At 40.3% G+C, this 15,478-nt stretch overlaps 1 protein-coding gene across 2 annotated transcripts in view; it reads right to left on the bottom strand.

Moving 5' to 3' along the window:
* The window catches only part of LOC308396617 (3',5'-cyclic-AMP phosphodiesterase 4C-like), a 119,187-nt gene extending 106,573 nt beyond the window's left edge, over nt 1-12,614 (bottom strand). Inside the window, exons 1-2 of one of the 2 annotated variants that reach the window (XM_080882064.1) lie at nt 12,452-12,614; nt 1,402-1,452 (exon numbers count right to left, since the gene is read on the bottom strand). In XM_080882064.1, the coding sequence (XP_080738190.1) occupies nt 1,402-1,416 (15 nt within the window). In that variant the 5' untranslated portion in view covers nt 1,417-1,452; nt 12,452-12,614. The remainder of the gene's footprint in view (nt 1-1,401; nt 1,453-12,451) is intronic. The other variant, XM_080882065.1, reaches the window with a different exon arrangement.
* Between the last annotated feature and the right edge of the window lie 2,864 nt (nt 12,615-15,478).

Genomic DNA, 15,478 nt, shown 5'->3' with positions numbered 1-15,478 from the left:
CTCTACCTGTTGGAAAAAGACTTGTTGTTTTTGTTGCTGAGAGTAGTTTTATTCCATGTGCAGCTCTGCAACAACCTGCAGTGCTTTCCGTAACAGATCACAACTAAGCTCTGATTTTGGTGTCTAAGTGTACCTGTGTGCAGTCCAGGACAGAGCACAGGAGTCTGTGCTCAGTTGCTTAATTGAAGGGGTGTTGGTTCAATTCCAAGTTCAAAGTGTACCAAAGTATTCTTGGACAGGATACTGATACTGATGGCAGGAAAGCACAGGGCATAGTGCTGCCCTGCTGGGTGTGTGTGTGTGTATACATGAACACATAGCAAACACCTTAACACTGCTTGTAAAGCTTCAAGTAAAAGGTGCTGTGGCTTTCCTGCGAGCCTGCAGAGGACAACTGCAGAAAGCACATGGTGCATACTGCTGGGATGACCTGAAGTCAACTTTACCTGTCTGAGCCGACACGTTAAGTGTTCTGTTCATTTGAAAGCGTCCAACTTTACCAAAACCCCCTAAAAACAAAAAAACAAACGTTTTCTAACCTCAGGTCTGAGTTACTAAGTAAACTTCATTGTCAGACAGTGAGCACGAGGGTCCGTGCAGGCATCTCTGTACCTGTTTTTGTGGACACGTGGACACGTCCTTGGACAAATTACATTACAATACACTGACTGCAACAGGATTTACTGCTTAGCTGTCATGTTTCCAGCTTTGTGAACTAACTTCTATTGCTGCAGGTGTCATTTAGACAAAGGTGCAACTAAAGCTTCAAAAAACATACAAAATACCAGTTTTCAACCTTTTTACTCATGTTCTTATTCTTGAGGTGTAAAATTGCTGTGCAATAAAATCCAAACCCAACAGATCGTCCGGATGTTAGGTAGATGAGTAGGTGGAAATATGAAATGTTTCAGTTTCAACTGCTGTGAAGATTTAGTGAGTGTGAAAGTCGGCTTTCAATAATCTCACAGTATTAACGCAACCTCTCTGTGGAGTTTAATTTTCACTGGTGTAACTTTTAAACCTTCCTGTGTGGCTTCAATCCAGTTTAAGAGCTTTTGAAGCAAGCTCACACTTTTTACATTAAGATGTTATCAAAAGCCTTTTTGAAGTGTTTCTCTCTACGCTCAAGAGATTTTAAATGTGCATGCGTTTGTTAGTAGCCCCCCTCTTCAGTGTCTTCATTAACTAACTGTGAACAAAGCCCTGAAGCACAGATAAACCTTTTTACGTCTGCGGGGCAGTCCAAACCAGTCATCATCTGACAGGAAGGTGATGTGTCACACATGCAGCACAGTCACAATGAGGTTTGGATATTATAAAGTCAACAAACTTGATAAGGCAAGTAGAAAGGGTGTGTTTGCATTTGTGTGTGTGCACAAAGAAAACGGCCAAATTATTTACCTCAAGCCGAGACATTGATGCTGGTTAAACGTTGCAACAGCCAAACAGTAGCTGGAAGGAAGAAAGAAACAATAGAGAAGAGGTGTTAAAGTGACACTCATCAAACTTGTTATTACATTCAACATAAATCCAAGTTGATCATTAAACTAACTAGTAGCACATAAATAAAAAAAGAGATTTAAAGTATAAAAGCATAAAAAAAATATTATTGAACTTCACACGACTCATTAAGACCACCTGGCATTACCACATACTGATGATCGGTGAGCATGCCAGAGGCATCAAAAGGCCTAATGAGCCTTTCTATCGAGCCAGAAAAGAGCATGATAAAGCACTTTTATTACTTTGATGTGCTGTTTTTTTGTATTATTATTCTTGACTCTCTCTCTCGCAGAGTGTTCAGCCCATGTGGGTTCCAAGGATGCTGCGAGAATAATAAAACCTAGCACAATAAACAGAAAATATTGCACAAACAACAGCAGGGACAAAATGTGCCGTCTCCCCTTCAAAGGCAAATCAAATTAGCAGACGTGGACATTCCTCAGTGCCTCATATAAACTATGATAAATCAAAAAATTGGCAATGGGCTGGGGTGAAGTTTCTAACTGACTCAAAGTGCTTCTCAATATCTCATATTCAGGAATAAATGTTTAGACTCAACACATAAACTTATGGGTGGAATTCAGGCCGACAAATGTTATTTTATTACTGCCAGTTACGCAGTTAAGAGAACGCACTGTGTATTTACAGATGTTTTTCAATTAAATGACTCTCCTGTACTTTTTAAGCCACTGATTCTTTTCCTTTTTTCATGCACTGTGCAGGAGACGACAAAGAGCTTATGTGTTTTTTTACCTGTAAGATTAAATAGTACATCTAGCAAGTGACACGGGCCTAATCAGCTTTGAAACCACATAAACAGACACCATTGCCCTACTCTTGTGTTTTATTGTTGATGTTGAGATAGGGACAGGAGGAAACAGTGCTGCAATCACGTCAGATGGCATATCAGGCAGATGAGCACTTTAAACTTCGCTTAAAACTTGTAATGATCCAAAACTGCTGCTGAATTTACTTTGTGAAAACACCTCCAGCCATGCGCTTTAATTTTCTGAGGACATACACAACCAGCTACATTAACTCAGGCGGCCTTAAAGTAAAGAGGTAATAGAAAATAAATACATGATTTAAAAAAAAGCTAACATTAATTTGGTGTTGGGATTCAGTGTTTTTTGTGTGTGTGTGTGACTCCCAGCACCTCAAACTGAACTAAACTCTAGTTAATGGCTAAAGTTAAGATACTTTGGCTTTTACTTTTCTACTGTGGTACACACTCACCAGTCACTTTATTAGGTACACTGGCTCATCTGCTTGTTCATGCAAACACCCAATCAACCAATCACAGGCTAAGAACTCAGAAGTTTGAACCAAGCATCAGACTGCTTTGAGCTAATAGGAAGGCAACAGGAACTTAAATAATCACTTGTTGCAACCGAGGCATGGAAACGAGCATCTCTGAATGCTAAAGCAGCAGAAGACCACACCAGCTGACTGAAGGTTGGGAAATGTTGTCTCCTCTGATTAGTCTCGATTTCTGGTGTGATGTACAGATTGCAGGATCGACATTTGGCGTAAACAAAATATAAGCATGGATCCATCCTCCTTGTGTCAAATGTTCAGGTTGATAGGGATCTGTAAAGAGGGAAAGTTTTTGGTACACTTTGGACTTCTTGAGCACTGTTTAAACTTGGCAGCCTACATGGGTATTGTTGCTGTCCATCTCTTTATGACAGTGTAACCATCGTCTAATAGCTGCTTTCAGCTGGATAACACACCGTGTCACAAAGCTCAGACTATCTGAAACTGGTTTATTGAACGTGATGATAAGTTCACTGTACTGAAATGGCCTCCACAGTCACAAGAACTCATTCCAACAGAGCACCTTTGGGATGCGGTGGAACAGGAGATTCACATCATGGATTTGCAGCTGGCAAATCAGCAGCACAACTCCCTGAAGAACGTATTTGGCACCTTGATGAATCTATGCAGGGGGTCTGTTTTTGACTACTAAGAAGGTTGTGGTCAGTATTGGCCCAGTATAGTGGCTAGTGAGTGTAGGTCAAGTTTCCGAAGCCCCGAGTCTTTACACTCCCCATAACTTAGCACCGCATAAATGGCATTCACTCTCTGGAGCCTCTTTCAAACCTCCAGTTTGTAGTGCAGTCTGGGCGTTAAAGATGAAATCAGAAATCTCCTGATTAAACTCTGCTCCTCCATCACTGTAAAATTATCTCTTCCTGAGCCCATAAGACGGATAAGTGTTCCTCGTAATGTGTAAAATTGGTAAAATCATCACCTCAGCAGAGGATCCTGCTGCCTTTTCAAAGTCGCACGCTGCACAAGCCATCTCGTCCTCGAGCAGCATTTGACTGGATTAGACTTCATCGGATTATTACTCTTTGCCGCTCGGCTTTGCCATTACGCCTGTCAGTTACAAGCTGCAGTAGCTCAGGGGGACAAGATGTAGAGAGCTGGACAGGAAAACTGTGCTTCAAGCATCAGTTTGAGTTGTTGTAATTCCTGCTGTTAGTCGGTTTGAGAGAAAGAATATCATGGATTATTAAACTTCCCTCCGGGCCATAATAGAAAATTCAATCTACCGCTCGGCTTCATGTTTGTCCAGACAATATGTGTAGAAACTGTCAGTACCAATGTTTAGTAGCACCTAGCTTCCTAAAAAGTGGGGCTGGCACACGCGGACACCCAGGATCTAATAACAACACTTTTTCCCCCTGATGTCAGAACCAATCAATACCAAAGATTTTGAATATTTCCTTCCTCTGTGTTGCTAACTCTGCCCATCAGTCTAACTTTTGTCCTATTTTCTGCTGACTGTAAGATCCAGAAAGTGCAGGTCTACATATAATTTAAACACTGTGTTTCACGAACATGGACTGGCTTTCATCAAAGAGCTTCACATGTTTATCTATATATTGTAGTATTGCACCATATATAAATGTACACACACACACACACACACACACACACACACACACACACACACACACACACACACACACACACACACACACACACACACACACATATATATTACTCTTTTGAGTTGAACTAAGTAAATGTGTGTTGCTACCCTATTTGCCCTGAACATTGTCATTTTTTATTTTAAGTGTTATAAAGTAAAAATTGACTCATTGCCTTTGCTGAGTATGACAGTAAATTCTGGTTTATCTCTGCAGGTAAATGTGACTAATTTATGATTAAACTGGAGCCACAACTATTGTTTCTTCTGTGCTCTTTGTTTCACTGACACCAGAGTTTTCTCTGTTTCAAGTTTGTACACTTCACACTGTAACTGGCCAGGTGTGTGTAGGTGAGAGGCGACAGAGATTGAGCTCAATCTTCTTGCGGCTCATTTTAGGTGACTGTTCCTGCAGCATTTCAGATGAACACAGTGCAACATTTTCTTAACAGCGTGTTTAACTGGGGTCACAGTGGGAATAGAGCTTACACTGGCTGATAGGAACACTGGGACTGATTCACACCCACATACTCACATCACAAGGGAACCTAGCATGCACGTCATTGGACTGCTACAGGTTGCTGGAGAAAGCTCACATGAACAAAGGGAGACTGTGAAGACACTATGGCTCAAACCCAGAACCCAACAACTGCTCCGTTAAGCAACACACTTACTTCACACATTTACTAAACTTCAGTACGAGCTCTTTGCACCTTAGAGTCTTGTCACATTTTGCACCCCACCCAACAATTTCTTTTGCATTCTAATATCTGAAGTAGTTAGTACATACTCCTATTGTGTGCATTTATATTAATATTTACATAGAGATGTATAGATTACATATGCACTGAAAATTTAGTATATTCTATATTCTATTTCTGTACCACAGAAATTCCTGATTTGTGTACAAACTTGCCAATAAAAATGATTCTGATTATTTTTATGTTACTTTTAGATTTCTATATCCAAGATGGTCTACTTTTACCAGGGGTGGAGGAAAAAAAAGTCGAGACAACATACTTTTCAAATATTGTGTGTGGTGAGCCTGGTTCTGCTGGAAGTTTCTTCCCATTAAAGGGAGTTTTTTCTCCCCACTGTCGCCAAAGTGCTTGCTCATAGGGGGTCATATGATTGTTGGGTTTTTCACTCTATGTATTATTGTAGGGTCTACCTTACAATATAAAGCACCTTGAGGCGACTGTTGCTGCGATTTGGAGCTGTATAAATAAAATAAATTGAATTGAATTGAAAATATTGTATTGATGCAGGGACGCCAAATGTTGTTACTTTATTACAGTTTTTCTCAGTCGCTTTGGTGCGTTTCTCAGATCAGAATTGAAATTCTCATAACTATTAGTTCAACCTCCACAACACTCAGTCATTTGTGCACATCATAGTAGCAATTTCTCCTCTCTCTGAACAAACTGCAAATGATTTTGGACATGAATCAGTTGCTTCCATACATTTCCCTGCTGCTTTCTGACATTTCCATTTGCTTATGTCATGTCAGTCAAAAGTAATCATACCTATGGATGCTGAATAGTCGTTCCCAATAAAACTAATAGTCATACATCCATTGCTTAAGTCATCACACACAAAATTGTTGAATTAGTTATCACATGCCAAATATTGGCCATCTGTCAAGCAAATCCTATACCTTTCTGTATCATTTTTCCTGGAAATGTCTCCAAAATTGAACAACTGATCTCAGGTGAATTACAGCTGTCACTCATGAGGAGGCTCTACCAAATTGGTGATTTTATGTTTACATGTATTCTACAGTGAACAAGTGACTGTAGCATATTTTTCTTTTGCACAATTCTGTAGGATTACAAACACTTCTACACAATGGAAATGTGAAACGTACGTATTCAGTGTCTCAGTTACTCCCATGACTCCCATAACATCTACAGTGACTTTACTGCACATTTCAGATGGCTGTACAGGTAGGCCATAGTGCTGTCGTCAGCATTTTCAGGTGTCACCAATTGTTTTTGCAATGGGAAACACTGAAATTATAAACTGTCATAGTGGAAACATGACAATGCCATTTGACTATCTTGTTCATAAAGATGGTGTCAAGACTTTTCATTTTGATGGCACTGACAGTTTCATTGACATGGATACTTGCTTTTGAGGTATGGATAATCAATTCTGTGCATGTGACGTGCTTTTGCAGGCTATCCACTAGGTTTTGCAGTTTGCACTAATTGTTTTGGGAAATGCACTAACTGCTGTGCAAATGTTAATGGTGTTCTGAGAAACGCACCAAAGCGACTGAGAAAAACTGTAAATAAATGAAAGTACTCTGGGAATAGTACTCATCTCATGCATAATGTTAGCGGAGCAGACTTACATTAAACTGACTCAATTGAAAAACCATCCATCCAACACTGGACACACTTAGCTTGACAGAGCTGCCAAGCTAATGGCTCAGTCACGCTCGTAAAAATAGGACAGCACCCTCCCTGCAGCTATAAACTCTATCTTATATCAAGATTTATGGCAGGTTTTAGTGACAGTGTTGGTACTCTTGACAAGCTCAACAACAATTTTGCAAGAACAAAAGGAAAATGACGATAGATAGATAGATAGATAGATAGATAGATAGATAGATAGATAGATAGATAGATAGATAGATAGATAGATAGATAGATAGATAGATAGATAGATAGATAGATAGATAGATAGATAGATAGATAGATAGATAGATAGATAGATAGATAGATAGATAGATAGATAGTGTTACTGCAATACTCTGCATACTGCAAAAAGTAAAAAAAATTGGGACTAAAGTACTGTGACAATATTGTGTCATGGGGTGCCTTTAATTTTTCCATCATCTCCCATTGCAGCTATTCAAGACACATGCCAACTTCCCATTTCCAGCAATGTCAGACAAAATGCTCCACCAGCGTGTTCCTTTTTAGCCCAACCTGGACCTTTGCTTCAGTGAACAGCTCTCCTGTCCACAAGGCACTGTCCTTTCTTTCCTCAGATGTGTATGCACCTTTAGCAATCCTATAAAACATGCATACACATCTGAGGTTTCTGAGCCAGAGACGTGGAATTAGTTATTAGACTGAGCAGCATTACAAAGGCAGCCGTGCTTACGTGCACACTCTGATAGATGAAAGTGATGGGAATGTACAGAATGAGAAAAACAAACTGTGCTCAGCATATTAATCATTAATCTGAACAGGAAACTCTTCTAAGACACACATGTACTATCAGAGTTTGTGGGTTTTGCACAGACAATAGTATGATAGTTTCACTTTAAACTCAATTAAAAAGGTGAAAGTGCATGATGTCTAAAGTTTCAGTGATGCTGGCTTTTCTGTTTGTTAGACAGGAGTAATTCTGTGAAGTGTGCTGTGTGTAAAGCTACAAGTAATAAAGCAGCAGGTATGACTGTTAACAAAAACACAAAATGTAGGTGTATTCAGTTTAGCGGTTTATGAGAAAGCACAACTACACTGATGTGAGTGAAACTCAGACCTATCCCTATCTGTTCTGATACATCCATTATTTTCTACTTATCCACAGTCATGCTGCAGGGAAATCCAGAGATCTCTCTCCCCACCACACCTTCCACTTCCCCCCGAGGGAGGCCAGATGAGAAATATAACCACTACAAAGCATTCTGGTTCTACCCCAGGGTCTCTTCTCAGAGTGCCAGGAACACCTCCAAAAACAGGCAACCAGGAATCATCCCATCCAGATGCCGGAAAAAGCTCAACTTAGAAAGCCAGAATGAAATGGAGCTGGTTGACCATGCCTGGAGCCAGGCCTCTCTCCCAGAAAGACACCACCCACAGGGGCAGGCACTGGGGTCATTAGCAACATGAGCAAGGCAGTAGGGGTCTGGGCATGTGGACTAGTTCTGGGGATGTGATCTTCGTTTTGATGTACACCAGAACTTGTTTATGGGCCTTTTTCACACATCACACTAAGAAAGGTTGAATCCCATTTAACCGCATCAGTTTTAGGGTGCTGATATGACCGAAGCCACCTCGTTACTGAATAAAACATAGCCACTATTACCAGAAATAAGATGGCCCGATCAAACTGAGCTGCGTAGTCCATGTAGCACACCTCATTACCCTCAAACAATAGACCAAACACGACTTCTCAATTTGAGCTGCAAATTTTCCCTGTGACGTGTGCGCCCGCTAAATCCACCCCTTCGTCATCCCTGCATCCACCTGCTGTATCTGAGGGTATTTTTTACACCATCATAACCACAAATATGATAGATGAGGAAAGTGTGGAGATCCAGTTAAAATTTCTATAGAGGGGAAGCCATCATCCAGAGATAGCACAACACAATAAAGTGAGCGTGTGCGTGTCGTTAGGGCACATCTCAAGGTTTAAAAGGCAGCAGTTTGCAATGAAAATGCATCTTGGAAGAGATCGTTAAATGCCCCCCCAACCCCACCTCCAATGTATAGATTCCTATACAGTCAATATATTTTTTTAATTGCACCGATGATTCAACCAAGAGCGCTGCAGAGGTGCCTCTGTGTGAGTCATGAAGTCCTACCTACTGGAAAAAGGAAAATGAATGGGAGTTTTATGCTCAGAATAGCTGCTTCCACTTTACAACTGCATGACAAATGAAGATGTGTGCTGTGAAAAAGGCCTGCTATTGAGAACCATTGAAGATAGACGCTGTGACAGAAGGATTCTCATCTCAAGTTGTAACACCAAGTGGATCTTTCCAAATTTTTTAATCTTTGGAGAGCTCACTGTGATGCTGCAGTCTTTATTTGCTTTTGCCTATAAGGTAAAAAGGACCTTCTTGAGACCTGAAAACCCTCTGTCCTTTGAAGCGCACCCCAACAGGAGGGTTTTTCTTCTTCTTTTTTTGATGTTCTGGTTTCAAGATGCTTTTTGGTAGAGTGCAGAAACAATTCTTCAAAGGTCTGTCTATTTGTGGCAATCTGTCGCTTCTTGAAATAATGTCAGGTGGCTTTTTTACTTGACAGGAGATGACTTTCAGCTCAGAGGATGATGGGTTTCTCAGGCACAAATCTCTTGTGAATCCTTACTTGGGAACACCCTGACCCCAAGTAAGGTGTAAGCTACCAACTTTCTAAAAAGCAGGGCTCCCTGACAAAACTACTTAATAGAACCACGAATAGCATTTTAGTTATGTGTGCAATTGTCTGCAATGGCTATTTAGAATGTGTGCTGGAAGATGGGTCTGTTTATAAGCATAGCTGGCAGAATATCAGAGCCCTAATGACTATTTAATAAGTGCTTCATTAAATGCAGGCGTGGTAGAAAGGTTAAACCACTTAAAGACGCTGAAAAGTGATTCCAGACCTTTGCATCGGTGCACTCCACTGAGTTGATGGTCCAGGATTGCCACATAAAATTGGACCGAAACCACACATGGCTAACCCAATGGAAGCTGGGTGACGGCCGACGATTACCCGTCACTATTTTTGTCAAACTGTGGGGTTTGGCCAAGGAGTAAGGTGATCATCTTTCTCTGCAAACATCAGTTAGACTGGAAGCGACGCCACACTTAAGGTAGAAGTGCAACAAGTTGCAACTTCTGTCTGCTATCAGGCAAAGTGAGCATAACAAGATCGAGTGTTACGCTTTTTACCCAGTGCAATCATGCATAAAAATATTGCGCACATTTCTCCGTTCGCTTAAGTAAACCCAGCATCAACAGCTCTCATTTTACACTACTTTGCGACCCAGCCTTGCAAAAGATCGCACGTTGCACGTTAGTTGAACTCCCCACTCTTGTACAGCACAGCATGTAATGATTAACTATAAGAGCGGCGGCACCTTCTTATACATCCTCCAATCTTGCTACCATAAAGTGAACACCCAAGGCGTCTTCTGATGCTGGTATTTGTGGTGACGCACAGCAGATAGCAGACAGGCTTCTTTCAATCTAGGCTGATAAGACTTAGAAAAAGTCTGCGCAACAATCATGCATGACTTACAAACGGCGCTATATCCCAAATCAAGTGGTTGATCTAAAATGATTGAAAAATGACGCAAATAGATCCTCGCAATAAATGCGACATAGGTCAGAATCAAGTCATGACCGACGTAATTTGTAAGAATAGTAATTACATGAAAGAAACGCTGCTGATAAAATTAAGACTGTAAATTAGTCAGATGTCAATAAATGGCACGGTGACTTTTTCTCTCTCCAAAGCCTCCCCTTCTTCTTCTCACCATTGTCAATTCTAATAAAGTGACAAGACAAATCTCATTTTTCTGTCAAACAGAGTGAGTCATACAGTTTCAGGCACAAGCTTTGTGATTCTGCTCAGATGAGGAGAGCAGGACGCAGGAGGATTAGCAGTGTGGCAGGCTGCCATCTAATGGATGCAGAGAGAACGGTCTCCCTCGGGTGGCTGTGCCTCCAGTCGTACAGCCCCCTAACTTTAGGGTCCGTGATTCAGGAGTCCTTAGGCAAGACGCTGAACTCCAAGCTGCTCTGGATGACTCCAGGTGGCACGGATCATTCTGCATTTTCTTCCTTGTTTATCTTTGTTTCTCAAACTGATGACACTGCAGGATTTCAAAAGTTTCCCATGGCAAAAAAACGGGTCTGACCGAACAAGAAGAAAACTGCAGAATTATGTAACCCGTTTGTGTGAATGAAAGCTCTGGGACAGAGAAAAACTCTCTCACATGTCACACTGGGGAGACCTTATCACTCCTGTTAATGGGTTGATGGAGGGAGGCTGAGAGAATCACTGCTGACCCACCAAAAACTCACCCCATCTCAAACATTCTCACAGAAATGGGGAAAAATGGAAGCGCACACGCCTTTATTATTAAAAATCGGTTTTGTAAAGGTAGAGCATTTGTTTTAGGGAGTTTAAAAGGGAAACATAAAACATACTCCAGTAGAGTTAAACCCGGGAAACATGAGTTTCTCTAAAAACTCAGATATTTAGAAAAGTAATTTCTGATCTGTCATTCCTAATCGGTAACAGCTGTATGTATCTGTATGAGCATTTTCTATAACAATAACCCCAGTCTGTTTCAGGAATGTAATTATATTAGTACTTACAGGAAGGCAAATGCTGCAAAGTGGTAAACAAAGTACAAGCAATACAGCAGAGAAATAACAAATCACCCACATTTGCAAGATCCAATTAGAAGCTTAAGGCAAAGACAAGTGTGCATGCTGAGACATGAAGATGTCGAGACCGCTTTCCTTGTAACTCGTGGCTTGGAAACTATGCGTTTGTTTGTGAGAAAACAAGTCAGAAAGAAAAGGGAGATAACGACAAGGTGATGATCAGGCGAGATAGTATTTCAGCTGTTGCTGTCAGTTTTTTGGGTGAAAGCAAGAGAGACAGAAAGAAGGAAAGGAAGATCTGTGTGAAAATGAGGAAGACGCTCTGAGTGTCTGTGCGGGGGTCACACAGAGAGAGTGAAGGAAGCAGATATGGAGGAAGGAAGGAGATAGAAGTAGAAGGAGGGAACATTCCTTGTGGCTTTGCTGGGGAAGATGAATTATTCAGAAAGTTTAACGCACACAGTTGAAACTACCCCTCGAACTGCTTAATAAATCCTGCCGTTCAAAGTATTATTGACATGTAATAGAGCAGAACTATACCACTACAACAGAATCTTGTCATGATTACAAGGAAGAACATCCATGGAAACATTTATGGAGTAGACGGTTTTTTATGTTTGATTTTGTTTGTTTGCTTTTTTTTTACACAATGACTATTATTAGAAGTAGGTGAGTGTGTTATATATGATCAGATGTGACGTTACTTTCTTTATGATCGCTCTGAAATCAATGCTGAGTATCTGGGCAGGGTTCTGATCGCCACCGCAAGAGTGTGAAAAGGAAACTGGTGCTCTTCTAAATGTCCTCTCTCATGAGAAAACTGTCAGCGCTGAAGTCTTTAACGTCGGGTTACTCCGTTAAAAAGCTGTTTAGGAGTTACCCATCTGAGCGCATCTGAGGTGCAGGTTACAGTTAGTCTGGAAGTTAAAGTCTTATTTCACACTCACCGCAGCGACCCGCCGTCTTGTCTCGTCTGCCTTTACAGTGAAGTACTGCTCGAACTTGCTCAGGTAACACTACTGCATTTATCCATTTTTATTGCTGCAAATTAGTCACTTACTTTTAGACTTCAAACTCTGCTGCATGCAGAGGTCCGTGCCCTTCCGTCACTGCGACGTCAGCCAGCGGATCACATGGCAGGAAGCGAAGCCGCGAGACGTAAACAAGCTCACTACGCCGGCCACGAGGTCTGTGGCAGGCCAGCTTCACGCCCGGTGCAGCTGAGTGCACCTGGCTGCTGAAGCGCCTTTGTACCTTTTTACTATTCGATTGATCTGGCACGTACACCTGATTCCGTTTGTTTTGTTTATCTGTCATTTATTTAGGTCACTTAAACTTATCGGCGGTGATATGGTTCTGTTTTTTCCTCCACGTTTTTGGTTAAAATTACGTTTTATGGACTGTCAGTCTGCGCTCACCTTGCTAGTACTGGATAAGACTATCTTTTGCATTAACACGTGTTCATAATTCACTTAATACGTGGCATAGATTTATTTAGATTTATGAATATTTAATAATGTGATGGAGTCATTCCTGTGAGATTTTTGGTCCGTATTGACACGAGAGCGTCACACACGGTTGCTGCAGAACTGTCGGCTGCACGATCGAACCCTGTAGATGACTGCGTGGGAAAATCCCTGCAGATCAGCAGTTTCTGAAATACTGGGACCAGCCCATCTGACACCACCAACCATGTTCAAAGTCACTTAAATCACTTCTTTTTTTTTTCTTTTTTTTTTTTTACCTCATTCTTATGCTTAGTTTGAACTTCTGCAGGTTGTCATGAGCATGTACACATGCTTAAATGTTGCTGCCATGTGATTGGCTAAATAGATATTTGTGGGGTACCTTACAAAGTGGCCAGTGAGTGTATGCTACAGACCATCAGCCATCGTTGTGAATTTGTCTATGTTTGAGTCCGGTATTGAAAAAAAGTGGAAGATTTTACAAGAAAAAGAACAAAGTTTTAAATACTTGTTTGCGTTAAGACTACTAAGTTTGTTTTGCGTTCCTTTTGAGTAATGATTGTGCCCGTTCTCAGAATATTAGAGGAAATTTATTTTCACAAAGTAACTTCATCAGCAGATTTGGATCATTATAACAAAAGATCAAAGTTTAAGAGATGCTCAAATAGTTCTTTCCCTGATATGCCATCTGACCTGATTGCAGTGCTTCTTTCCCTGTACTTATCTCAGCATTAACAATAAAACAAGAGCAGTGCAGTGGTATCTGAGGAATTTTACGAGATCGATCTTTTAGCCAGTCCTAATTTGCCCTGTTTGTTTCCTTGCACGAGTTGCACACATAGTCTTTTTTCACTGAGTGTGTCTTTCTCTCTGGAATTTAAACCTCTCTTTTACTTTCCACTGTCAGCTTGTGCAACTCTTTAGATCCAAAAAAGTTCAGTTACACTCATAAAAGGTCTTGTGCTTTAACCAAACAAGGCTTTCATGTTAATGCCTCACATCTGAGATTCCCACAGCTTGTTTTTGTGTCTCTCTTAAAGGGTTAAAGGGTTTCCTCACAAAATATGAATCATTTACAGTTCTAATACAAACAAAACCGCTTGAGTGGTCACACTTTCATGTAGCCCATTTATATTTTCATTGGCAGGATGTCTTGGTAATGAGGTCCCAGTCACATTCTTATCCAGACGCTCATTTGGTTTAGCCTCAATCGCCAGTCCTCTTAAATAGCATGGCCTTTTTGGGTAATCCTCACCTTCGAGCCCTGGAGATGTTTCTCTTTATCTTTGGAGTGTGAGTCATGTGTCTGAGGAGCTCTGGCATGTTGGTACATAGCTGAAGACGTAGGTTAAAGGAAGTTGCTGGTGGGGTTTTCCAGATAACTGGCTGGGTAAAAGGTTTACGTAATCTTAACCTGAGGTAGCAACAAGGGACACATTACAGGAAAGTGAAAAACACCACATCAATGTTTTTATTTTCATTAAAACATCACAATTATGTAGTTGGTACACAGCATGTCATCGTCCCGATTTACAAAACACTGACTTATTAAATCATTTTGTTGAAATGGCAGGAAAGCATTCAAGTCACTGCAAAATTGAGTGTAGGATAGCAGATTTGCCACACAGACTCAGTGTGACAGCATTTCATGAAAAAAGTTACTTTGAGCCACAATTAAAATGTCTAGAAATATGACTTTTATCATTTTTGTGCAGGCTAGCTCAGGGATATTAATTATTAAGGCATTTAAAGCAGAAAGGATCCAATTCTATATTTGAATCTGTTTATAAGCATAAGCAAATCTGTTTACATTCATCAAGATTAGCAAGACAAAGTAGAATTGCACGTGTTTTTGTTGGAAATGAGTCCCGAGAATTTCCTGAACCTGGAAACATTTCTGATGTGACTAATGTGAATGGCCTGATATTAATTTTAGAGTGAACATAGAAATAATTAGCGGTACCTGTTTTAGTGCATACAAATACACAAGTATTTTTTCTATCAGTAATAAGAACATGAGCCTATTGTTTAGTGTTTTAACCATAAAGATTCTGTCAGTGGCCCCACAGTTTTTCTGATATTTCCAGTGCATAACACATTTATTAGACTACCTGCTATTAGAAAAACAAAAGAAAAATATTTTTGAACTGTGCCAAAAAGCTCATTTAAAACAAGTTTAAAACACTGAGGATGTCTGTAGGAAGTCAGAAATTAATCAAGCATGACGTTCAAGCAGTAATTGTTCTGTTCAAGAATGCAAGTAAGTAGGTTTTAATCAAAGTTAATTTAATCATAAACTAATGATGCCTTTACTCTTTTTATTCTATTTTTATAACAACAATATTTATATTTTAGCATTAAAAATATGATCTTAATTTAAGAGCACACTGGTGGTTTAACTATTACAGAATCATTAAAAAATGATTTTGGTAAGTACCAGAATTGTTAATTTATAACAGCTATGGCATAAACCTTACACTGGCCGGTGGTCTAAAACATGTGCTCAGC

The sequence above is a fragment of the Rhamphochromis sp. 'chilingali' genome (assembly GCF_963969265.1).
Source record: "Rhamphochromis sp. 'chilingali' genome assembly, chromosome: 5".
In the NCBI taxonomy this organism is placed as follows: domain Eukaryota; kingdom Metazoa; phylum Chordata; class Actinopteri; order Cichliformes; family Cichlidae; genus Rhamphochromis; species Rhamphochromis sp. 'chilingali'.
Note: the sequence above shows the minus strand (reverse complement) of the source record. Positions and strands in the feature narration are given on the sequence as shown.